The 26,349-nt window shown below is 40.2% G+C and overlaps 2 protein-coding genes across 2 annotated transcripts; both read left to right on the top strand.

Moving 5' to 3' along the window:
- Positions 1–562: 562 nt before the first annotated feature.
- Positions 563–6,362, top strand: C4H6orf163 (chromosome 4 C6orf163 homolog). Its single transcript, XM_063125776.1, has 5 exons — positions 563–710; positions 1,453–1,547; positions 3,641–3,748; positions 4,360–4,562; positions 5,797–6,362. Exons 1-5 carry the CDS (start codon positions 563–565, stop codon positions 6,224–6,226), a joined length of 984 nt encoding a protein of 327 aa, XP_062981846.1. The 3' UTR covers positions 6,227–6,362.
- A 2,221-nt stretch (positions 6,363–8,583) lies between these two features.
- On the top strand, positions 8,584–24,960 carry CFAP206 (cilia and flagella associated protein 206). The gene is made up of 13 exons (XM_063125775.1): positions 8,584–8,644; positions 11,661–11,769; positions 12,999–13,082; positions 14,181–14,271; positions 15,134–15,322; positions 15,982–16,140; positions 16,972–17,180; positions 18,105–18,224; positions 19,298–19,496; positions 20,371–20,511; positions 21,963–22,156; positions 22,719–22,862; positions 24,729–24,960. Exons 2-13 carry the CDS (start codon positions 11,662–11,664, stop codon positions 24,957–24,959), a joined length of 1,869 nt encoding a protein of 622 aa, XP_062981845.1. The 5' UTR covers positions 8,584–8,644; position 11,661; the 3' UTR covers position 24,960.
- Positions 24,961–26,349: the final 1,389 nt, after the last annotated feature.

The following is a 26,349-nucleotide window of genomic DNA, read 5'->3' as shown; positions in this document are numbered from 1 at the left end:
GCTCTCCCACACTAGAGGCCTTCAAGAGGCAGCTGGATGGGCATCTGTCAGGTATACTTTAGGGTGGATTCCTGCATTGAGCAGGGGGTTGGACTTCGAACTCTACTATTCTATGATAACTGTTGGGAATTATTAAGTGCTTAAATAGCCCATATAAACTGCTTTAGAAAAGCAGGTGAACCCCTTTAAAGTTATTAATTTGAAAATTATTCTGGGATGCTGCTTAATGCTAACTGGTGTCTGAAATGCTTTTGTGAGCAAAGCTGGCCTTGCCTAGCAACGGTTACTGGGTGAGAAGTTAGCCTACCTCCTCAGACTCTCTCATGGCCACATGATGTGCAGAGCTCCTTAACATCAGAGCTGCCAAAGAAACAGCAGATATTTAGACACCATCTTACTATTCAAAGGTGAAACCTTCCTCTCTGTTTCACTGACATGCCTGATACAAACGGGACACCAGATTAATTTAAGTTTGGCTGCACGAACTAAGGTTTCACTTCTGCATCTATACCGCAGTTACAAGGTTTTTTTATCTACGGAGCAGGAAGTCTTCAGTGTAGTCATGATTAGGAATCCTGATTTTGACACCTTTGTGTGCTGTGCGGTTTGTTCAAAGCTAATTCCACCGCCTCCTACACCAGAGACCTTTGAGCGGATCAGGGAATATAAGCCTTACAAAACTCGATACTATACACATAAAGATATACTGGGTAAGTTGGCCTCCTAGATTACTCATGCCTAACCACAACAAAGACCCACATATAGTCCCTTGCATAAGTATTCACCCCCCTGAGTCAATACTTGGTAGAAGCACCTTTGGCAACAATTACAGCTATGAATCTTTTGAATCCTGCCATATTTGTCTATTCTTTGCAAAATTGCTCAAGCTCTGTGAGGTTGGATACGGACCATTGGTGAAAAGCAATTTTCAAGTCTTGCCATAGATTCTCCATCAGATTGAGGCCTGGGATTTGACTGGACCATTCTAAGTCATTCAGGTTCTTGTTTCTAAACTACTCCGATGTAACTTTGGGTGTGTGTTTAAGGTCATCACCCTGCTGGAAGGTGAACCTCCGCTGTAGTCCCAGGTCCCTTGCAGACTGAAACAGGTTTTCCTTTAGAATTGCCCTTTATTTGGTTCCATTCATCTTGCCCTCCATTCTGACCAGTTATAAGCGTTAATCTGATGTCAGGACTTGTTTGCGGTTTCAAACCTAATGTAAGTAGTCAAAAGGCTAGCAGGCTAATTTGCACGACCATGTTTTACCTGCTGAAATCAACAAGAGTTTAACACCCCACTAAAAATAATGCTGTGCTTCAGTATTCAGGAGATAATATTTGTGGTTAAACCTTAAAAGTATCTATTCAATAATAAAGCAAAGGAATATGAAACACGTATAGTTTATGCATAACCTGTAACATTGTGTTCCTCAACTGTATCTTGACATATAGAGCTTGGAGCTGACCTTAAGCAAGCAGAAGCAGAAAGAAGAGAATTAGAAATAGAAAAACGAATTGAAAAAATAAAAACAAGACTATGGCTTCAGGTAAAACTATCCTGCCACCATTACTTCAACTAATCTGTTACACTCATGGGGCCCTTCTCTAATATATAGAGATATATAATGCAAAATACATGATACAGGTTTAAATTGTGGTGCAAGTTTCACAAAAATATGGCATAGGAACTTTTGAGTTTTATAGATTTTATTGTGTTGTTTTTAATGAATATTGAAACAGCAGTGCAGTGTATGTATGTGTACTGAGCTAAAAGCCCCATTGACTTCCATGGGAAAGTATATATAGGATTGAAGTCACAATGAGTAATCAGTCTCTTTATCTCTGTGGTCCACAAGTAGCCCTTCAAAAAATCTATGAAAGAGCTCTTAAGTTAGTGAAAACTACTACCACCAGCCATATATAAAAGGTGGCAGGCCTATATGTATGTATTTATGGTATGACACACACAAAATGATGTAGTCTGTACTTAAACACCGATGCTGTAATCCTGTGCATACTTGTTTGGGAAAATGCCTCATTTAAGTCCATAATAACTTCTTTCAAAGTTATGCAGTTGCTGACTAAAGGCAGTATCCAACTGTATCATTCTGCTAGTGCAAATGACTTTCTGCTAGCAGAAACTAGGTTCCAAACTATGTACAAGAGGAGTATCCAACTAAAAGATTTGGTAGAGGTCCAATGGCACTATTTGAGTTTGTGGATACTGTTCTTAGGTTGTGATCAGAGTTCCCATTGCTAGCTGTGACAGCAAGAGGACCTCATGGGTATATGCAGATTCATATTGATTATATCTCTGGATCACAGCTTCAGGCATGATTTAAACAAGATGCATAAGGTATTTATTTATTAAATTTATATACTGCCCCATAGCCGAAGCTCTCTGGGCAGTTTACAAAAGTTAAAAACATGAACATTAAAAAGTATACAAAATTTAAAACCATCAAAAATATAAAAACAACAGTATCCATTTAAACAACAACAGTTCTGGGGTCCATTAAAAAACAAACAAATTTAGCATATGTTGTTAAATGCCTGGGAGAAGAGAAAAGTCTTGATCTGGTGCCGAAAAGATAACAATGTTGGCGCCAGGCGAGCCTCATTAGGGAGATCATTCCATAATTGGGGTGGGGGCACTACTGAAAAGGCCCTCTCCCTTGTTGCCATCCTCCAAGCTTCCCTCGGAGTAAGCACTCGGAGAAGGACCTTACATGTTGAGCGCAGTGTACGGGTAGGTTCATGTTGGGAGAGGCGTTCCATCAGGTATTTACACATTCACCATTCCACACTGTCTAGTGTGATGTGTAAAGGTTTCTTACCTTGTGTCCCAGCAACTAGTCTTAACATTGGTTTTGTGTGATTATCAAATCTGGGCTTCTCTTTGAAGCTCGTGGTTGTCACCATATAACCAGAGAAACTTCACAATTAACTCGGTGCTCCCAGCATGGCTAGGAAGTTAATGACCTGGTCCAGACAACACACTAAACCATGCTGCTTAACCACAAAATGGTTAATGGAATGCATTAAGGTTTGTTATTAAGCAGCATTGAACCAGGCCGATGTGTTTCTGGGGTGTATCTGTTCAGACTGCAGATGGGGATAAAAAGGTAGATTGCTATGCATGTTTGTTGCTGTAAAAACAAATACCCTGCACATAGAAAACTAGATGTTGGGAAGAAAACCAGGCTAGAATGCTATTCTTTCCTGATTTTGCGTGCAGAATGTATCCACCTCTTTTCTGTTTTTGTCAGATAAAGCATGCATACAGTGGAGTTCACACAAAGTTCTGTTTATTTTATGCCAGTTTTCTGAGGAGAATTTAGTTGTGTGAGCTCCCACCTGCAGTGGCCCAGTCAAGACATAGGTATACGTTCTCATTCGCTGTTCATGGGAGCTAGATGCCTTTAAAAAGAAAATTAATGAGGAAATTGAAAAAATATTGGATTACATCCAGTGTTGTACAAGTGGACTTCAGTTTGCACAATGAAACTTTGCCTTCCATTCCTCCCCTCCATGCCTCCCCATATCTGCTCCAGAGGATCCCCCAAATCTACACATCTGTTCATTTACAATATCAGTTTTCTTCTTAGCTAATTGGATCTGGTGTTGGCTTATTTTGTAGGCTAAGACAGAAAAAGAGGATGCAGTTGAAGATGCCCTCAATCGTGCTGACGCGCTACACAAGAAAGATCTTGAAGATCTTAGAACGAAAGATGAACAAGCATTACAAGTCAGTAGTCATTTAAAATTTGTTCCTAAGATACTAAGAGGCAGTGCTTTGGGTCCTAAGTTCTTCTTCCATCAGTGCAAGGAGGGGTGATTTCTGTCTTCTCCACCTTTTTCCATCTGTACCCCCCACCCCCCACCCCAGAACATATCCTGCAACATTTCCAAGGGTCACCAAACCTTCAGGAGCAGAGGATATACAAGGAAGGGGAGGCGGGAAAGTCCCATTCCATGAACAGACCTCTGTTTAGTTCACAGAAGGAAAGTTAGGGTCAAGACCTATATAAACATGCAGAAATCTCATGGGAATATAATATTTTTCTGGAAATGTAAGTGGGGAAATAACGTTTGAATACTCCCGTGTGTAAAAACAACCCCATCATATGAAAAGCTAAACTATCAGGATGAAGGTTAAGGTTAAAAAAAAAACCCTCCTCAGCTAGCTTTCTATATGCAAGGAGTTCTGTTTTTTTGTTTTTTTAAATGGGAGATAATTTAGAATTTTAATCTGCTACTGGCAGTTTGATGTTCTTTCTAGGCTTTTCTTTTTAAAAAAAAGTGTGTGTGGGAGGGAAACAGTAAAGTCTTTCTTATTTATATTTAATGCTACTAAAGGAAGTGCTGAAAAATACAAGGATAGAAATGCTGCAACACTTAGAAGTGGAGCTGAAGAGAGAGTCAGAAGCCGCCGAGCAGCGGATGACGCACAAGCTTCAACGGATTGTGTTGGCGCTCAATCTGGAGAAGACAACAGCTGTAGCTGGAGCAAGACAGGAGGAGAGACAAAAAATAGCTGAAGTCCTTGCCAAACAACAAAAGTACTGAGTTTAACAATCCTATGTCATCTTTTAAAAGATTGATTTAAAAAGGGCTGCGCCTGATATTGGGCTGAATCCAGAGATCTGCAGGTGGAAGGAATTCTGATGTAGCACTGCTCCTTAAATGGTTGTGCAAAGAGCTAGTGGAAGACACTGCGTGACATTGTTCTAAAGACCCTGTGCAAGTGATTGTGCAACACATTTTGTTAGAACACATCTTGAGCTGTTGCACAAGAGCTTGTGAAAGAGGTTGCACAGTGCCTCGTGCTAGTGGAAGAGCACCTCTGGATTTCAGTTCTCTTTTCTCACACAAGGGTCTTGCGCTAAGTCACATCAGTTTGGACCTCAGCGTGCATAAAATAGGGAGGTTGTCAAGACCACACAATACATAGCTAGTTGGTTGTGCATGCCTACCCAGATTATTCTGAAAATTTGGGTAGAGACAAATTGAAACCAATTTTTTCAAATTTCTGTCTTTTTATTTCTCCGCTCAAGTTTTATTCCTGTAATTGACTTTCTGGAGGGCAGGACGGGGAGAGACAGGGTAATCATGAGGACAACCCTATGTATGTTTACTTAGAAATACATCTCGCTGTAATCACTAAGAGGTTCATCAGACAAGCTCACGCTTGCTACTGCCCACTTACGGATGTGTGCACATCCTTTAGATGACAATGTCTGCCTCCTGCTCCTTCCGCTCATTTTTCCATTGTAAAATAGACCCCTTTTAATCCGACTTTTTTTAAAAAATGGAATGTGCTGTGATCTCCTGCTGAGTGCAGGAAAAGCAGCGCAATACAAACAGCCCCTGAATGAGCCATGTGGTCTTTATTTACTTCCTCTTTCCCCTCTGGGCAGAAGAGGAAGTAATGAGGGACAAAAGCAGGGGTGGAGAAGTGACAGTAAGGAAACACAATTTTCCCCCGTGTGATGACTCTCCAAAACTAATTTTCAGGCAAATGTGTTTAGGGTTGCAGCCCAGTGCTATTTGATAGTACTATCTTTCATAGAATCTGGTTGTAAAGTTTTTGGGCAACATACTTGTTCTGTTGATATCTTCAGAAGTTTTGCCTTTTGGGCTTCAGCCATGGATTTCTTCCATTTCTAAATATTTTTTCTAAATAATTTATTTCCCCCCTATAATTATAGGAAATGAGCAATTTGCACAAAACTAACTTCTAGTTATGAAAATCATGTTAAGGTCACTGTATGATCTTTCCTCTGATTTCTACAGGTACTATTTGGAACAAATCCAGCAAGCTGGGGTGATTGCTCATGAAATTTATCAGAAGAACCTGCAACAGTTAGCCTGGGAGAAAAAACATGAAATGGAGATTGCCTTTAACATCTCCCAAAAGGAGTATAAGGAGGAAACCAAGAAATTGCTCAAGATAGCAGACAGTGTCCGTGAAGCTCAGCTTGAAGAGGTGATAACCGAAGTGAACAAGAAAGACAGTGAGATCCTGTCTCTTAGCCAGCAAGTGGAACACATGACAGCCTGGAAAGATAGTCTGGAAGCTGAAATATTAGAAATAAGAGAAGCATTTCAGAAATACATTGACGTCACATTTCCTCAGCTTGCCCCAGGGCAAGCAGATTTTATCTTACCATTCAGAAAAGTATCTCCCTTCACAGACTCTGGTGTAGAAGAGAACACCCACTGACCGTCAGGAGAGCTCTAGAAGAATCTGCCCATTTGCTGCAAACATCCAGGCATGCTGTAAGAAAGTGCTTAAATGCTGGGGGGAGAAATAAACCCAACTTCCTTCACTTCAGTATAAATGTGTGCCTATAAATGAGAATACAATAAGATTCAGTCTGTTTAACTAGAGAACCCCACATCATGTTAATACAATAGGAACAAACATCCTTAGCCTGGAGACAAGGAATAGTTTTTCAGAGGGTTGAAGGTAGTTTGAAAGAGGGGGTGCTGCTCTTGGTGTGTACACACATTATTTCTGCAAGAAACAGCTTTGGCAGGTTTTGGTGTTATTTCCAGGTGATAGTGGGCTCATCTACACCAAGCAGGACATTCCACTATGAAAGTGGTATATCAAAGGCAAGAGCCACACTATTGCTTTATATTGAAGTGCAATGACAACTGTTGGGGCCCATTGACACATGCCATATACTGGTTTCATACCGCTTTCATAGTGTTATAACCTGTTTGGTGTAGATGTGTCATGGGCCCCAACAGTTGTCAGTGCACTTCAGTAGCGTAGATCTTGTAGTGCACTTCAATACTGCTATAAAGCAGTAGTGTGGCTCCTGCTTGATGTAGATGAGCCCAGTGATACAAAATATATGTGTACACTTTGGGGAAGGACGTGTATTTCATATCATTTCCAATACTCTGTAAAATTTTGTTGATTTTGAGCCTGGTTTCCTATACAATGAGTGTAAGTTGCCTTTGGGAGATAAAGTGTATCCCACTAGTATGTCCTGGTTAAAGGTGGAGGTGACACCACATCCCTGAAAGACCAGACCTAACCCCCAAATGACACAGATTCAGTGACTGGGTCCTTAAAACTCCAATGTCAGTTTCTGTTGTATCAGATGTTGATAAAGTTGATGCTGCCAAATAAGTTGTTTCTCCTCTATCCCTGTTTCTCTCCATTTGAGATGAAAAACACCCTTGTCAGGTGATGGCTCGGGAGAAGGGTGTATTATGGCCTAATCCCATCCATATTTAGACAGGAAAAGGTCCTAAAAATCTCAACATGCCCCAGCCAGACATGCTGACAGTTATAGGGCTTTTTTCTGTCTGAATATGATGATGGTGGTGGCGATGATGATTGATTACATTTCTATACCGCCCCATAGCTGAAGCTCTCTGGGTGGTTTACAAAAGATTAAAACATTAAAAATTGATATGCAAAATTTAAAACCATAAAAACATAGGATTGCACCCTAAATTGCTCTAACTGGTAATCAATATCAGTAGAGTAGGCAGTCTGTTTTCCATTTGGGGCTGTGTGTGTGTGTGTGTACCATTATACAACCAGTTAATGGGAGAGGCAGGTGACCAAATGCAAGCTTTCAAAAGCCAGGAGCATAACGCATGTTACACTATCCTGTGTGGTCGTTGGAAGGTTTGAGTGGATGGTGTCAATGAGATCATCAACAACTTGGCTTTGCTCAGTGAACCCAATTTATGTAAACCCTACAAAAGGCAAAATACGGAACAAAAGCACTCAGCAAGCAAGTATATAATAACCAAACCATAGCATTTGGTTGGTTATCACAATATCCAGTGGGGCACAAACCCTGTAATTTGGCACTGGCAAACAACCACTGTGCTTTTTTCTTAGGTGTTTTTATACTACAAAATTGCCGTGAGGATAAAATGAGGCGTTGAGGACCACTTCGCCTGCTATATCAGTGTTCCCAGCAGGCAGCAGTAAAGGCAACGTGAGACGGGCTGGCTCTGGCTTCCTGCCACGTGTCCTACGGCTCTTCCCACTTTACGTGTTTATTACGAGAAACACTCGTGTTTCGCCACTACAAACCTTTCCCATAAAGCGTGAAACAACTCCTTGCTCGTTGGGGGAACAGCGGGATACGGTGTGTAGTATTATTTCTATTCCGCCCAATAGCCGAAACTCTCAATACAATACAAGACGATAAAGAAGCATATATAAAAGTTTGAAACTACACTATGAAAATAACAAGAATGGTTAGTAACAATCATCTTTACGAGGAAGTAAAGGTGCTTAGAGATCGGAAGAGGGGTCAGTCCCCAGAGTACGAGAGGGCTGGCGGTGGTGGTACCAAGAAAGAAGGAAGGTGCGTCTCAGCGGACACACCTGTCCCTTGATTCCGCCCAGCGCTTGCAAGGCGCTCGAGTAAGGCCACGCCCCTCGGGCCTTTCAGACCCGCCCTTCGCGCTGCGTTGGAGAGGCGCCTGCAGTCTCCATGGAAACGCGGCCCTTCCGCAAAGAATACAAGGCAGGCGCTTCTTTTCTTTTCAGGAAACGGGGGCGGCCGGGGACGACAAACTGTTGCTGAGGGGAGAAAGGGACGGTGGTGGGGCACTGAAGGGGCCCCTGTGAGGGGTATCGCGCCGGAGAAGGAAGAAGCAGGTAAATCTGACGTTCATCTGTGTGGGAGGCTTGTTCGAGCGGAGCTGGACGGGAAGGAAGATCAAGGATGTTTTTAGGATGTTTTAATAACGTATGCTATGTTTTTAATTCAGTTTTATGTATTTTATACTTATTGTTGTTCCCTGCCTCGATCCAAACGGACAGGCGCGTAAGAAATAAATTTATTATTATTATTATTATTGACAAGAATAAAGGTGTGCTGGTGGCAAGTGAGAGGGTTGGGTGTGTTTTTTAATGCCCCAGTTGAGCCTTCAAGAGTGTTGGCACTTTTACCAGCGATGTAACAGGCTGAACCTGAACCGGTGAAGTTTCCCCATGGCAACACTTCTCCACTGGGGAATTCAACACCTGTTGGATGTCTACATGCCGCACATCTGTAAGGCAAAAGGCCGCCTGCCAAAGAAGTGTGTGTGTGTGTGTGTGAGAGAGAGAGAGAGAGTAGTATTGGGGTTGGATGCTACAATTTTTTCCATGATACTCAGGGTACTTCCAGATGCCTTGCCTCCTTCACGGAATTTTATAGAGGTTCAGATGACATCAACTAATGTTTATAAGCCTCTTGTGTTTTTTTCCACCACAGTTTCTGTCGCTTTGTGTGCTATCTCCATTATTCAAGGCAGTAAGCCTATGTGCACCAGTTTCTGGGGAACATGGGTGGGAGGGTGCTCTTGCACTTTGTCCTGCTTTGTTGGCCCCTGAAAGATGGCTGGTTGGCCACTGTGTGAACAGAATGCTGGACTAGATGGACGCTTGGTCTGATCCAGCATGGCTCTTCTTATGTTCTTACCAGAAAGCGTGCTTCTAGACCACGAGTGGGCAACTTGTGGCACTCCAAATGTTTGGGCCTACAACTCCCATCATCCTTCATTGGCTATGCTGTTTAAGGCTGATGGGAACTGTAGGCCCAAATATCTGGAGGGACAAAAGTTACCTGCCCCTGTTCTAGGTGGAGGGCTCTTAGCGCTCCCAATTGGAAGATATTGTGTAACCCATTCTGTCTTTTTTTCCTTAATGGATTTTCTGCAGCAAGAAAAAAGAGGTGGGAAAGAAAACTCAGGAGGATTGTCGTTGTTTGGTTCCCCCATAAAATTCTGTAAACCAGGTAGGGCAATGATGTGATAAACGTTTCTACTGGAAGCACCCAGCAAATTTGTTAAGGAGGGAAAGACGGATTAACTGCACAAAACTTCCCTTTGTTTACAGCATACAGTATACAGACACATAAAACAAAACAAAAAATCAAAGCTTACTCTCTCTCTCTCTCTCTCTCTCACACACACACACACTCTCTCAAGAAAGAGACATAGATTGACACATTTGGACACAACTGCCAAACAGGATTCACACATACACAGGCAGCACTGGCCCAGGATATTTTTCCACCTGAGGAGGACCAGCAAATGCCTCCAATTTCTCATTGGATGATCTTGACCAATCACTACCTCTCAGCATAACCTACCTCACTGGATTTTTGTGAGGGTAAAAACAAAAGATCCTTAATTCCTGGGGGAAAGCCAGAACATAATATACTAAAACAAAATAATTGATTCTATACTAGAAAAACATAATAGTTACACTATGGTCACAATAAGCCTCTCTAGCATATAAAATAGACATCTGTGCATTGCATTACTGTGTGCACGTACAAGTGCAGTACAGACAAGATGCATCCAGTACCCCACTTGGAAATTAATCTTATTGAGATCCTGAAGAGGGAGACTGAAGACTGGCACCAACTTTTATAACTCATATAAACATTAAAAATTTGAAGAAAAAAAATCTCATCATTCTCATTGCCCCACCCTTATGCTCCACCTTCTGCATGAACATCCACTCAAAGTCACTTAATTAAAAGCATAAACAAAAATGTCTTTTACTGCTATTTTTGCATAAGCTTTCATGGACTAAAGCCCACTTCATTAGATGCATGGAGTTGTATGGAGATTTTCCGTTTTATATACAGTACATGTAGTGGTACATGTAGTGATGATGAGGAAATGTAAACAGTGAGGTTTGAAGGAAATTAAATGCAGAAAATATTTAATGAAAAAAAAATAAGAAAAGTATTTTTCCTTTTATTAAATACCTCATACTCACTCACCCTGAGTGCATTTTCCTAAAAATACCTAACCCACTATCAGACAAGATACCTCTGAACTAAACTTCAGTATTGTAATACACTGGTGTCCCTCCCGGTAATATAGGCATAACAACCATGGACTACTTTACAGTGCTGACATAACCCATAATCAGCCACAGTGACCCACCACCACCTACCTACTCACACAATAAGGGTATAACGCTGGACTTTATTTACATTGGCATGTTTTTTAATGGTTACAAATGCAGCAAAAACACTTCTTTTTTTGCATGAACTAAGACCTGAGCTAGAAACAACAGTGTTCCTGTCACTCCTGTTACCCGTTGTTTGGGGCTGGGTATGCTACTGCCCAATCATAGCTGCACTACTATTCTGGATTTCCCAGATGTTGGGGTGGGGACTATAGCCCCCTTAGCTCTGTGGTTAATCTTGCTATGCTTGCAGACAGGCTGCTCATAGTGGGACCAGTCAAATGGCATTATGTGGCTATTCCATCTTTCCTGTCTTAACAGATTTCTTGTAATAAAAAAGACCGACGAAGTGATGGGAAAACACAGGAGGGTTACAAATGGAAGATGACAATGTCTGGATCTGCTGTAACATTCCACAAATCAGGCAGGGCAATTGCACGTTAAAAGCCTCGTCTGGAAGAACCCATAGACTTGTTCACTTGATATATTTCACATATCAGACAGAAGCTATTTTGATTATCCTTTATCATCAACTTTCCTAGTAACCATAAATCACCTCTGCCTCTTGGCCACATTGTTTTTGAAAGCTTGAAAGCTTGATGATTGAATATGCAATCACAGTGCTGTCAGTGAAGGTTACTGTGGGGGGAAGAATGGCAATGTATTCTAACAAGTATCCATCCTTCATCTTTTGATGGTACAGAATGGCTCACTCTCAAGCCGAAAGTGTCATAAAGAACATAATCCGTGAAATAGGACAAGAATGTGCCATGAAGGGACAAACTGTATCAGAAACTCTGGTGGCATTCATGGTAAGAGCAAAATAGATATTTTTCTGGTGCCCTCTGTTTAAATGCTCTTTTCACCATATTATTGTCACGGCTATGACATTAAAATTATAATGTCTGTGAAAGAGACATAAAGGGTGTATCCAGTGACAGTGTAAGTCTAAGGCAGCCTTCCACAATCCGGTGCCCTCTAGATGTTTTTGATTTCAACACCCATTAGCCCCAGTCAGCATTGCCAATGGTCAGGAATACTAGGAGTTGTAGTCTAAAACATTGGGAGGGCAATAGCTTAGGGAAGACCAGGTTAAGGTTAATTAGTGATGGGTGGATAGCAATAAAGGCATGCTTTTTGACTTTTTAAAAAAGCTGCAGTCTAGTTTTGGAAAGATAACAAGGACAGCACCAACATGCTGTTCATGAAGCAACTGAGCCAGGGTTTGCATATTGGAAGGATGGGTATGGAGCAAATAAATATACATATTTGACATGTACTGTACATACTTGAATGAAACTAGCAGAATCAGAGCCAATCTTATGCACCGTGGTGAAGCAATCTGCACCAGATGGCACTGAAAAAGCAGGGATAGATGAGGGCACATTTGGAGCTGAATATTTATGCAAGGCACTGTAAGTCTCAATACTGAACTATATTTTGAGACCTCCAACAATTTGGGGTTATGCTCTGTGCCTTTCACCTATTCACAGACAGGTGCAGACTCCTCCTTGTCATAATACTTGAAAAGTGCCACAGTTCACTACTATTTTCTTCCCATGCAGGCTGGTTAATTGCATTTCAATCAACAGGAACAATTATTCCGTTAGTCACATCAGTCACTGGCATCACATCAAAAAACTATACAGAAAACCTTCAGAAACTGGGCCTACCAAAATACATCCACACCAACATCCAGAAAGCAGTCATACTTAAAACATGTTCAATTGTCAGGAAATTCCTGAATCTGTAAAAGACAGCATGACTTGGCAATGCCCATCATGTCCATCTAGAAAAACCGCCATGAGCAAGAAAGAGATAATAATAATGTACAAGGGTGTTAAATTCCATTGATTTTAAAAGAAATATCCAAGTAAGTATGTTTGCTAGGTTCAGGGAGCTACTCCTCATTCCTATTCATTTAAATTGGGATGTGACATTCGCATAATGTCAATTATACAGTTACAATTATACCAGAGTAAGATTTATTTAAAGGCAAATGGTACAGATTCATCTGGAAACCTCTTTTGTAAACTTATAGGTGAAAGCTGTTGTATTGGATCCACGAAATGGATTTAATGTGGATAGAACCCTTACAAAGGCTGATGTGCAAAAACTTATTACGGTAATTAAACATTTGGAACATGTTCTAAAGGATCCTGTACATTTTTGACAACTTTTGTACCTGTTTCAATTAATGTATTCTCAGCAAATTAAGGCAGTCTCTTAAACAACTGACGTGCTTTGAATTGGTTAATGCAATTTAAATAAGTATAGCAAATGCTGTTTTTCAAGGGATCAAATGATCGACATTTCTATTATTGCGGAGATAATTTGTTTATGTTTAGAAAAAACAATTTAAATGTATTGATTCTTTGTTTACCGCTACTGATCATCCATCCAGAAGGGACAATTTTGCTTGAAGTCCAAATGAAAGCTCACATTTTAATCTGCATTTACTTGACTGCTTTAATTTACATCCTACAGTAGTGCTCTTACCCAGCAAACATTCATTTCAATGAGGCTTGTGTAGAGGATCTTCCTAGGGCATTGTGCCTAAAGGCTGCAGTCCTGTCCACACATAACATTGCAGTCAGTGGGATTTAAGCATCTGGGTTCTACCCGGGATTGGAGCCTAAATTATTGTTCATGTGTAGCTTTTATCAAATTTCATTTCATTTTCTGTTATTACATTTATATGCCACTTCCCCCCCCCCCCACACACACTTTTTATATGGTCCTCCTCCCCTCCATTTTATCCTCAAAACAACCGGGTGAGGGAGGTTAGGTTGAAAGTCAGTGACTGGCCTAAAGCATGCCAGTGAGCTTCATGACTGAGTGGAGACTTAGAACCCGGATTTCCCAAGTCTTCCTCCAACATTCTAACCACTACACTACACTGGCTGTAATTAAAAATTATATGTTTCAAATTCATACCACCACAAAATCGCTGAAAACATATGCTTTCCAAAGTGTTTAAGGCCATTCAATGATAAACACTTGATTAAACTCCAGGTTTTTTTTTGGAATTGCCCCCAAAACCTGTTTGTGCACTATTGGAACTTAATTTTGCACCTCCAGTGTGTGAACACAAATTTAAAATAAAATCTTCCATTAAAATGAGATAAATGGATGACAGTTGATGCTTCTAGCCATCGTATTTGAATTTGTTAGAACTGCTAAGTGGCTTCAAAGAACTTACTTCAATAGTGTCTCTTTTTAGCTTTGCATTGACAGACTTCTTGACACTAGAAATCCATCCCTGGACACTATTAAGATGCAAGTTTATTTTGATATGAACTATACAAACCGAGGTAATCAAACTGTGGAACTATTTAATGTGAATATGATACATGATTCTATGCATGTTTATACAAAAATAATTACCACTGTGTTCAATAAGTGTTACCTGGTAAATATGCATAGGATTGTAGCCACAATACACCTATTCTTGCTATAAGTGAATATTTTATGATACTATTGACATAGAACAGTAAAACCAAATAATATCAATATATGGACATGAAAAAGTGGCAAGCCCCAAAAAAGCTTTAAATTGCATTGCCACTTCAAATAAATATATCAAAATTTGCCCATCATTAGATGAGTTCATAGTTTCCCATTTTTAAAAAAAATCCTGGATAGGTGTCTTTTTAAAAATCATTCTTACATCCTGCACCAAACTGAACAGTTACATTTTATTGCTATAACTTACTATAGGTGAAGTTGTGTAATTACCAGTTCTACAACACAATCCTATGCATTTTACTCAGATGTAAGTCCCATTGTGTTCACTAACATTTCAGCCCTGGTGCATCAGAATGGGAAAGGATGAGAGGGTGTGAGCATGTAAGGTGTGGACATTTTTTATTAACTTTGCTAGAAACCTGTTGATGTTCAGAAATGGTGGGAAAACATGGGAGAGTTACAAGTGGAAGATAATGTCATCTGGACCCCTGTAAAATTCTGTAAATGAGGCAAGGTGATGGCACTATAAAAGCCTCATCTGGAAGCACCCTTGGATTACAACTGATAGGTAACTGCAAAACTCTCGGCCCAGTGTGATTGGCTCTGCTTTGCTCCACTGAAATCTAGAACTTTAGGTGGTCCATCACAGCATTATGATTAGAGAAAGATTCAATAACTTTTCAGCTGATTTTCTGTGTTTCCTCTTAGTTGAGTTAATTAATGAACAGCATCGTGTTTTGGAGTCCAGGCTTGCTCCAGTGAGCAGAGAAATTACAGATAACCGTGCTCGTACACGAGAAGAATTGGAAAGTGTTTATCGAAAGATTGTCAGCTATGTGCTGCTGCGTTCGGGCCTTGGATCCCCTACAGACATCAAGGTCATTAGAGAGGCAACTGGTTAGTAACCCTTTCAAATATATAATGAGTTTCACTAACATCCAACTCAAAATAGCAGTCTTTAGAATGAGGATCAATCAGCAACTGGTGGCTATTGGCTGGGTAGGGTTATTTTAATTTAAAATTGTTTCTATCTTGCCTTTCTACCTCAACATGAGGCACTCAAGGCAGCACCCTGCAGGTCTAAAAACAATCCAAAGTACAAAAATGATTACCTTCCAGACAAAAAGCTCAAAACACAAACATATACAAATATGACTGCAGATAACAACACCAAGCTGAGAACAGAACAGAGCATGTGAGCCAGGATCAGTTTATGCCAAGAGTTTATGAATGAATGTCTTCAACTGAAACAAGTTTTATAGCTCTTACTATGCTTAGTATGTTGGAAGTGACTATAGCGGGACTACAGTAGGAAGGAGGAGGAAGAAAAGCCCTGTTGTGCACGCCCTGTTTATTCATGGATAATTCAAGCCATTATCTCCAACATAGGAGGGCAGGGCCTCAAATATGGATAAGTATCTCATATACTAGACATAGCACAGAGCAAAGAAATTATGGTCTTTCCCCAAAGTGCTTCCAGTATTTGGCCTTTGGGTAGTTCTATTGATGTCATGTTGTTGTCTGAATGTCTTCTTTTTTACACACACCTTTTCCAGCTGCCCTCCAGAGTGTGTTTCCTCAAACAGAACTTGCTGCGTTCCTCTCTCTCAGCAAGAAGGAGAAAGAGCGGCAGTTGAAAGAACTCACCATGATTATTACAGGGATTCGGTTATTTAACAAGGACTGTGGGAAAGGAGGAGAAGGCATAGATGAGTGTAGGTATATATGCAGTTAATACTGTAGGCACTAAACTGAAGGGCTTTACACATTTAAGCCACTTTCTAACATGTTAAAAATGTTCTGTGCTGATCATAATTTTGTAAGTAGTCATAGAATCATAGAATAGTAGAGTTGGAAGGGGCCTATAAGGTCATTGAGTCCAACCACCACCTCCCTGCTAAATGCAGGAATCCACCTCAGAGCCTACCTGACAGGTGGCTGTCCAGCTGCCTCTTGAATGCCTCTAGGGTGGGAGAGCCCACAACCTCCCTAGGTAATAACTGGTTCCATTCAGTCCATTTGAATTGCTTGATATGAGCATTACAGTTGAGTAGATTTTCCAAACAATAAGTGATTTAGGCTGTTCAGCCACAGGTTAACTGTCTTTGCTGAATATCCTCAACATTTAATTTCTGTATTTATTAATAAATAGAGTAACAATAGGCCTTGTAAATAGTGAATAGACCTATTCCAGAATCCAAAGAGGCCTCTGTGTGTGCTTCATGGCCTTCTGCACATGTATGATTTCCAATTCCCCCTTCCATCTGCAGCCTTTCATGCTGTATTGAATGCTGCTTCAGAGGGTCTCCTGATCTTCAGGAAAGACCTTCTGAGGCATGCAAAGGGCTTCAGGACAAAGGGACCACTCAGAATCACAGGTGTGTACATGGAAGGCTGAATGCAGCCATTTCAATCAGAACCCTGATAATTTAGACAGAAATGTGTGGGAGAAGTCTCCATGGCTGTTTACTGAAATGCAAGTAGATATTCTTAGTTATTACTGTCATATCGCCTCCATATTTTTCAAACTAATCCTATGTCAACAGTACCAGCTATTCTGAATGAAGCTATCCCAGCAGCCAGCCATCATATAGATATAGAGCTACATGCTTCGCAGGAGCTGGCATACCGATACACAGCTTTGATTGAAATGATGCACCTTAGTCAAAATGCTGAGGTGGAACTTAAACTAACAATGTTAAAAGAAGTACTGTACAACGTGAGACAACATGAGGCTTTTCTCTATATTATTCTGGTAAGATTCTGTTCTGTATTGCAACATCTGTAGTATGCAAATGCATCAATTATGCCTGTAAGCTTTTGATACATTTATAAGTGTTGGCACCGGATTCATCATAGGTTACCGACTTCTAGTTGGTATAGGAGGATACAAGCTTCCAGATGGCACTGTATTCTTTTTCTTACGTTCTCTGCAATACATAGGGTAATGTTGCTGTATACGTTCAGATTATTGAGAGTCTAGCAGTGACTGTTGGTCAGTTATCATGTATGACTGACTAAGTATGCAAACTTATTTGAAGTTCACCTTTAGGAAAACTGACTGGAGGATTAGGGAGTTCTTTTACGGTATGTAAAAGCAATAAAAATAGGGCAGTGACAGGAGAGAGAATCGATAGGCAGATGGATGCAATAATGTTCCTGACTTCATTCATTAAAACATTCACCCTTTGACCAGGTATAGCTTAATTCCACACACACATGCCAGTTGCATGCCAGGGGGGATTTGCATAATTACCATCGCTGGCATTGCTTGATGTGTCATGGAACCCGGCTAGGGTGGTTTGTTGCTGTGCTTAACAAACCACTCAGAACCCATGGGCTGTTGTGGCTTATTTCCCCCGCTGTGATTGTGCAAACAGGCCCATTGTGTGTGTTGCTGCCCAAGGACCACTGAATTAACATATCACAACATTCCACCCCATTAGCCCTATTCTAAGGCTGAGGTACATGTTACTCACACGTACCTGTGAGTAAGCCTCACTCAACTTAGTGGGACACAATTCTGATTAAGCATGCTTTAAGTTGGCTTCATGTTATTACATGAATTGCATTACACTTCAGCCCAGTCCAAAAACTGATTGTTTGTGTATATTGAGTAATTTAGTAGATCCAACCAACTATAATTGTAATCACTACCTGGCATATACTGTCTTTACAGTCTGATGTGATCACATGTGCACAAGAAGTTGAGATGATGGACAAGCAATTTGCAGCACAAATGGAAGAGCTGAAAAATATTGTTCGGGCGAAGACAGCGGTGCCTACATCTCTGGTTTATGTAAGTTTCTGGTTGATGTTCTTAAGTTAAATGATAAAATTTTATTTATAAAAGGTCAGTATGTGCTTGTGTAGGATTCTGCAGCCATCTTTTCATAATAGATACCGGAAAGCACAGAACTCTCCTTCATTATCTAATAGAGAGTAGGATCCTGGTCTATTAGTCCAAGGGTGTTTAAGACTTGGTTTTTCTTTTCTTCGTTTACCTGCACTACACAGAAAACTGTTTTTGAAACAGAGGGAAGTTTCAAATGAAGGTTTATAATATGGCCTTGTGGTCATCCATTCAAAGAAAAAAAGAAAAAAAAGTTCTGCTTGGATAGCCCTTTGTTTGTCCCCTAAGCAGTGCAGTGGATTCCAATGTTAAATATCTATTTTGATTGGTGAAAACTTAATTAACTAGAGTTAAATGATCCTTCATCATTTCTGAGTCCCTTGGAAAAAACCCGAGATGGTTGATTAGAGTTATTATTTGACTTTTAAATTTTGGGAGGAGCTAAACCTCTTACCCTGCACTTTATGTAAAGGAACAGGTATTCATGGATAGGTTCAGCACCTTGGATAACAACTTTAGAGTTCTGGCTGGTCCTGACTAAAACCCAGAAATTACTCACAGCTCCACCAAAATCTAAGCCATAAGCTTCCGCTGCTGTTATGCTGTGCTGTGCCAGAGAACAGCATTCCTGACTTCAGTATGTGAGTTAAGTAGAGGAGAGATCGTCTTCATTTGAGTGTAAACATTTCTCTCAAAATCCTTTAAGGCCACACTCCAGTGCATGTTTAGACAAGGTAAAGTCCTACAACACCCAGCATGCTGGGAGTTTTAGGACTTTTTTCTGTGTAAACACAGAATGGATTGCATCCTAGGTGTGTTATTTACATTATTCTCTCTCTCTCTCTCTCTTTTTTTAAAGAATGTTTTAGATCCCTTGCTATTTCTTCGTCCTACCACATGCAGCATACGTAAAAGACAGCAGATACATACTTTTGAGAAGGGGGCAGTACTGTTTTGCAGACGTAATGGAAATGCAATTTTAATATCTACTTTTTCTTTTTTCTTTTTCTTTCTTCTAGCCGATATTTATTTCACTTTCTAGCTTATGGACTAGTTTTCAAGATGAGATACTGGTGCTCAGTTTCCTCAATAACTTGACTATCAATCTCCAGCAGTTCTTAGGAAGCCATTCACTAATCTTTCCAGAAGACGTGATGGAGTCTCTTCTTGAAGATATTATTGTGAAAACAGATGAAGAAAGATTAGAGGAAAGTGCTGGTACTTAAAAAATCATGAATTTTTGAACTACTGTATAGTAATTGCACACCATGAAGTCTGTGGAATACTATCTTCAGGTTCTTAGCTATATAAAATACCTGTGGGAGTGCCTTCTCCCTTACCAACCTGCCCGATCACTGAGGTCATCAAAGGGCATGCTCCACGTGGACCTATGGCCTAATTGGAATCCACCAGGAGATGAGTCTTTAGTGTAGTGGCCCCTTCTCTGTGGAACTCCCTGTCCTTGGAGGTCAGGCAGGCACCAACGCTTAGGCTGCTTCTGGCGCCTCCTGAAAATAACTCTTGTTTCAAGAAGCCTTCCTCAACTGACTAGCCACAGTTTTTCTGGCTCCTTTGTTTTTAAATTGAGCAATTTTAATTTGCTTTCTTAATCTTCTTTCGTTTACTGTTTATACATTTGTTCACTGCCCTGGAATCTGTGTTAGATAATAGAGCGGTATAAAAATATTGTAAATAAATAATAATAAATAATATCAAGGGTCTGTGAATGCTAGATCTTTAACTGTGTGGGCAGTAATCATGTATTCTGCATTCGTGGGCTTTTTAGAGGAAGCTTTTTTTTAAAAAAAAATCTTGTCAAACAAATGGCCCTGTTTTGTAGCTTAATTTGGAAAGTGTTCTGGATATCAAAAGCTGTCCTGAACTTCCCGCTTACTCAGTATCTCAATAGGACTTGTGCCATGACTTTCAGAGGAATAAAATTGACTTCGGAACATGTGTATGGGTGTGCATATATAGAATGACTATGGCCAGATTATCTTAGTAATATTGTAAGTAACTCTAAGATGGAATTACTTCTATCCTGCATTTACTATGATGTGTCTCTTTTTTCTTGGGATATATTATTTTTCAGATAGCAAAGTAAATCCTGCTGACTTTAGCAAAGAAGAATGGCTCTTTCCAGAATCCACAATTAACTTTAGCCAAATGCTAATTCAGTACCATGGATTTTGTGCTTACAGTTTTGCTGTGAAAGATGGTTTCCTCCTCCCAGGTACACTACTTATAGATGGTGGTGTTTTGTTTTGTTTTTGCTTTACGCGTATTCTTGATGCTTCATAGCAGTGTTCATCTCCTAATCCAAGAACTCCTCGTTCTGAATAGCAAGGAATAGGTGTTTTGAATATGTGCATTCTTTATCAAGAGGGAAAATCGGTTCTTCAGAAGGTGCTTTTCAAGTGTATCTAGCCAAACCGCCACCATTCTGCTCTTCAGTGGATCACTTCGTGGCACTGATTGGCTTTGCCCTTTCAATTTTTAGTTTTGTTGATGTGATAGAGGAAGAAGGGTTTGTTGGTAGAACAGAAAGTAGAAAAGCAGCATGTGTAGAGTTGGGAACAAAGCCAAGGTCAGAGTTAGTAGATGGAGCTTCCACAGCTCTCCAAATGTTGAAGTCCTCAATCATTTCATCTAGTACCCTATCAAGTTCGACTTCCTTCTCTGTTCTTGAGTATCATCTCGTCTTATTAGTTAGGCTAATTGCCAATCTAGCAATTCACAGTAAAAACATTTCTATGTATGCTTCAATTTGTGGTCGTTCCTAAGGCGGATCGCTGAAAATAAATGTTTGTATCTCCTTGTCAGTTGCATTTTACAAATTGCATTTTTATATCAAAATAGTCAACAAAAACTTCTAATATCATGATCCCATTTATTTTGGCCAGGATACAAACTGCTCCATAGTAATATACAAGCACTTCTGTGGGTGTAATCTCTTTTTTTCTGGGCAGCTCAGAATTGACTTGTTGGGGAGGATGGTGTTGTTGGAACTTCCACTGTACCTATGGAATGCCCCACATGGCTATTATGTGAAAGTTAGCCCTATTGATTCTGTAGCACTGTGTATAGGATTGCAAGATAAGAATATAAATATTTGTATTTGTGTATTCAGCAAAGAAACTAGAACGTGACCATGTTCTTTGTAAAAGCAAACAAACAAAAAAACTTTGCTGTGATTAACGTTATGGAGGATTGGGTTTGAAGGACCCTAATCTCTTTCTTCATTTATATAAATTGATGGGAGTGGAGAAACACAATGTCCCTGTTCAGAAGACACTTTAAACCACAGCTTTAACCACAGTGAATAAGGCCTTATTCCCCATGGTTATTATTATTATTATTATTATTATTATTTATTTATTTATTTATATAGCACCATCAATGTACATGGTGCTGTACAGAGTAAAACAATAAAATAGCAAAACCCTGCCGCATAGGCTTACATTCTAATAAAATCATTAAGGTGTCTTCTGAACACGCATATTATGTTTCTCCACTCCCATCAATTTGTATAAATGAAGGTGTCTTTTGAACAGAGCCAATGTAAAGTTGACTGATTTTTTAAAAAAGGTTAAACTCTACATACATTCTTAATTTCAAAATCAAAACAGTGTAATTGCCATCAGGAATGTCATAAGAAAAACATTTGTGCTTTTTACTTCTTAGGAAATCCTTCTCTTGGAGTTCTGAAACACAAGGAGAAATATTATACTTTTAGTTCTGTGGAAGCTGCGTATAGTTTTGCCAAGAACCCAGATAAATATATTAAGATGATTGGTGAAAAAGCAAAGGAAAGCGCAGAGCTTATTCAGCTGCTTGAGCTCCATCAGCAATTTGAATCCCTTGCCCCTTATTCTCAGGTACTCACCACATTCATCCTTTATTGATTTAGGACACTCCCAGAAAGCACCTTTTACAGCAGGGATGGGGGAAGTGTTTCCCTCTGGATGTTGTTGGACTGCAGTTCCCATTATCCCTGTGCTGGTGAGGGCTGATGACAGCTGATGTTCATCAACATCTGGAGGAATACACAGTCCCCGCCTTTGTTCTATGGAAAGCATCTCAAAGAAGAGGTATCTAGTGCAATATTTGGTGCTATAGCTAAAACCAGCATTTTGCCATTGCTGATTTTTCTACTTCATTGTGGACTAGTTGCAATGAACATGTCACAGATTGTCACAGTACCAGTGTGGCTTATATGAAGTTGGAACATTGATTCGCTATGCTCAGCATACAAACAGCCCCATCTGGAAGTGTGCAAAGTGATCTTTTGACTACATTTTTGCCTTTGGGTTTTATGTATTATTGCTCAATGCCTAAGAACAAATTATTTCAAATCCAAGTTAAGTTAGTCTGCCATTCTTTCAAAAATGTGTGGATGGAAATAATAAATAGCACCGTTTATTTTTGCTGTTGTTCCAGATCAGAGCAAAAGACAAGAATTTGTTGAAACCAATCACAAAATGTGACAGCAGTACTCAGACTGACACCCATATTTTGCCACCAACTATTGTGAAGGATTATGAGTGGAACGAATGGGAACTGAGAAGGAAAGCCATCAAACTGGTTTGTGCCAACATTATCTAAGTTTAGTGCAGACAAACTACAATAATAATTATCTGTTCATAGTTTGGGGTGCTCTTGTATCCGGCGCAGGTGGACTTTTATCAGTTTAGGCTGATATGCCAACTATGTCCTTATCTGGACAGATATAGCCTGGCTACAGTTATTCATGCTCTGATAACCTCTTGTCTGGATTACTAGATTACTGCAATGCATTACACATGGGGCTGTCTTTGAAAATGATCCAGAAACTTTAGCTGGTCCAAAATAGGGCAGGGAGGTTGTTAATGGGGACTGGCCAACAAGATCATTTTATACCAGTAGTTCTCCATCTGCACTGGCTGCCAGTCCATTTCCAGGCCCAATTCAAAGGGCTAGTATTAATATTCAAAGCTCTAAATATCTTGGGGCCAGGTTACCTGAAGGTTCATTTCCTCCCATACCTAAGCTCGTCAGCTGTTGTGAAGGAGTATGAGAAGGAGTGGAATGAATGCGGACTGAGAAGGAAAGCCATCCTTCTCAGGAGCCCCCACCAAAGAAATTGAGGTGGGTGGCTACTGAGAAGAGGGCCTTTTTGGCATGCCAGTTGTGGAATGCTTCCTAGATCGGCTCGCTTATATTATGCCCCTTCCAGTGCCAGGCGAAGACTTTCTTATTTTCTCAGACATTTGAGTCAGTTCTGTTTTAAATCCAATACTGTATTTTAAATTTTTGCACTGCTGCTAGGTTTATTTTGGTTTTGTTTTATACTGTAGTTTTAAACTTTTATATAATATTTCACCATGTTGAATTTTATGATATTAAATGTTGCAAACCACACACAGAACTTTGACTGTTGGGTGTAGAAATGTAATATATTACTTAATAAAAATAAGGCAATATAGATCTCTGACAAAATTAGAGCAAATAACATTAAAGAAATTCAGTCAGCACTGAATAGTAAACGTTTTACTCTGATGTAAGTCAACATTGGGGATATATTATCATCTTGCAGTATAGATTTCAGTTCTGCTTTCCTAAAGTATGTTTGCTAAAAGTGTACAGAAACTGCAACTGGTTCAGAAAGCAGTTGCCGTGTTATGAATGTGTCCACCATACCAAATACATCTTACCAGCACTGAAGATCTTCACTGGCTCTTTGTTGTAGTGCCCTGGCTGTAGAATGCCCTCCCCAATATAAGCCCCTAGTACTAACTTCAGACACCTTATGAAAACAGTCCTGTTCAAGCTTTTGGTAAAATTTAATAATGGCTTCTAGATCTTAATTGTTTTAATATGCATGTTATGTTTATTACTTTATAAGGTGGCTTTGTTTTGTTTGTATGAAAAAAAAAAACACCTTATATAAGCCATGCTGGCCATCAGTGAAGTGGAAAGGCAAAATACAAGTTTCATAAATAAATATGGCATAAGTTGCCCTCAATTGATTTAAAGCCAATAGGGTGTATGAAGAAAAATATAAAACATGCTAGTCTGAGACTAGTTTTAGTTTATGTAAACTTGTCTTTTTTCCTCACAACTGGCAAGTGTAACGCATTGAGAACATTTCTCAGACTTACATTTGGGAACTTCTGCACTACAAGCCTCACTGAAATGAATGGAAATTGTCTGTTTCGCTTTTGCCCTTTTGTAGTAAGTGAAAACGTATGGACTGAGTAAATCTTAAAATAGATTGGAGTACAGTGACTTAATTCAACAATAAGCTCCTGAAATATAATTGCCTCATTAATGCATTGCTGACATAGAACTGCTGTTGCATCTCATCAGAATAAGTTGATTCGGAATTATCGGTACTTCTAGTATGAAGAGTTTATACAATTCTTTAACATAATCTCTAATTACTCTCATCTCTTTGTTTTCTATATTCAGGCAAACTTGCGCCAAAAGCTAACTCACTCAGTGCAAACTAACCTCAGTCACATGAGAAGAGACAACTGCAGCCAGGTGTACTCATTGAAGGATTCCAGCACGCAGACCAAACGTGAAAACTCTAGTAATGTACCCAGACCTCAGATTTTCCTGGCTGGTCTTCGAGGAGGAACACCCCCAACTACTCGTATGACCAAAGTGAACTTAACAAGAGCAGTTGACGAAACATAAAGGGGAGACTTAAATGAAAAGTCTTTCAATAAATGAACATTTTTAAAAAAATGTGCATGAATTGTCTCCCATTCTTTATCGATCTGTCAAATACAACCTTTATATCATTAGCAGGGACGGAGGAAAAGTTGTAGGTATCATTGCTAAGCCTCCACTTAAACTCCTATCCTCAACCCTGTCCCATTGCATCATCCTATATTCAATATAGTATATTGGAAGTTGTGTGGAAGATAGCACTAGCTTCCCACTCCCAACTACGGGGTTTCTTCTCTATCCTCTGGCCTGTAGATTCCCACACTTCTTATTCCCGTCAGTCAGTCTCCCGTTCCTCCAGATTGCCTCTGTGTGATATAACTGGTTTGATTTCCCATCATTTCTATGCCCACCTTCAACACAAATAGTATTCATTCATGCATTAATTTCCTTGAGCCTCATTGCATTCATTGTCATAGTTCTGTAACCTTCCTGCTCCCTGGAGTGAGCTGGGAACACTGATGCTTCCTTGCAGTTTGATAGTCCGCATGAACCTAATACTTGGACACCAGGGTTGATCATGCTAGGTATCAAAAACAGGACATTATAGTCTTATATCCAAAGCCTGAAGGCTGAGGAATCTGCTTTTCAAGCAGGGCATGCTATCCTGTGGCAATGTATGCATGGTTGCCATATTATGCAGTAGTAACACTGGGACAAGAAATGGACAAAGTGTGTCCATTGCTTTGGAGATAATTGTTTCTCCAGGCCAGGGAATCTGAAGCCACTAATACACTGTAATGGTGAATGCTTATGTAGAGGCCCAGAGCAGCCTCTACATAGGACAATATATTTAGAGCAGGAGTGCTTAAGCTTTTTCAGCCTGAGGGCCAAATCCTACTGCAGAGAAGCTCTCAGGGGCAGCATTCCACTGGTGGGCGGGGCCAAAATACAAGAACACACCATCCTAGTTTAGCTTAAAAGTTCTTGCTGCTAGAAACAGCCTTCGGAGAGGCATTTCAACATTTTAAAATGGGGAAAAGAGCTGGAAAACCACCAAATGATCAGGGTGTGTGTGGCCCCAGGTAGAGTGTATGGCTATCTGGAAAACCCCAGAGGGACATATTGGGACCCCTGGGTGGCTGGATGTGGCCCCCTGGGCCGGAGGTTCTGTACCCCGATTTAGAGGCTGAGAATGAATTTTGACACCCTATTTTGGATGTTATACTTCAGCACAGTAAGTCTCTGTTTGGTCATTGCTGTTAGCTGTGAGGAGCCAGGGTAGGTCTTGAACAAGGACACCCATCAGGCAGGCTCTGGTTCTTTGACTTTGGCATCACCGCTAGTATTTCCACTGCAAGAACATCAGAAAAGCCATGCTGGATCAGACCAAGGGTCCATCTAGTCCAGCACTCTG

The sequence above is a fragment of the Elgaria multicarinata genome, chromosome 4, assembly GCF_023053635.1.
Source record: "Elgaria multicarinata webbii isolate HBS135686 ecotype San Diego chromosome 4, rElgMul1.1.pri, whole genome shotgun sequence".
NCBI classification, from domain to species: domain Eukaryota; kingdom Metazoa; phylum Chordata; class Lepidosauria; order Squamata; family Anguidae; genus Elgaria; species Elgaria multicarinata.
Note: the sequence above shows the minus strand (reverse complement) of the source record. Positions and strands in the feature narration are given on the sequence as shown.

Coding starts and splice junctions, on each gene's coding strand:
- CFAP206 (XM_063125775.1), top strand. CDS start 11,662: ATGGCTCACTCTCAAGCCGAAAGTGTCATAAAGAACATAATCCGTGAA. Junction 17,181..18,104: donor CTTTTCTCTATATTATTCTG/GTAAGATTCTGT, acceptor CTGTCTTTACAG/TCTGATGTGATCACATGTGC. Junction 22,157..22,718: donor CCCTTGCCCCTTATTCTCAG/GTACTCACCACA, acceptor CTGTTGTTCCAG/ATCAGAGCAAAAGACAAGAA.
- C4H6orf163 (XM_063125776.1), top strand. CDS start 563: ATGATTAGGAATCCTGATTTTGACACCTTTGTGTGCTGTGCGGTTTGT. Junction 711..1,452: donor TACACATAAAGATATACTGG/GTAAGTTGGCCT, acceptor CTTGACATATAG/AGCTTGGAGCTGACCTTAAG. Junction 1,548..3,640: donor AAACAAGACTATGGCTTCAG/GTAAAACTATCC, acceptor CTTATTTTGTAG/GCTAAGACAGAAAAAGAGGA.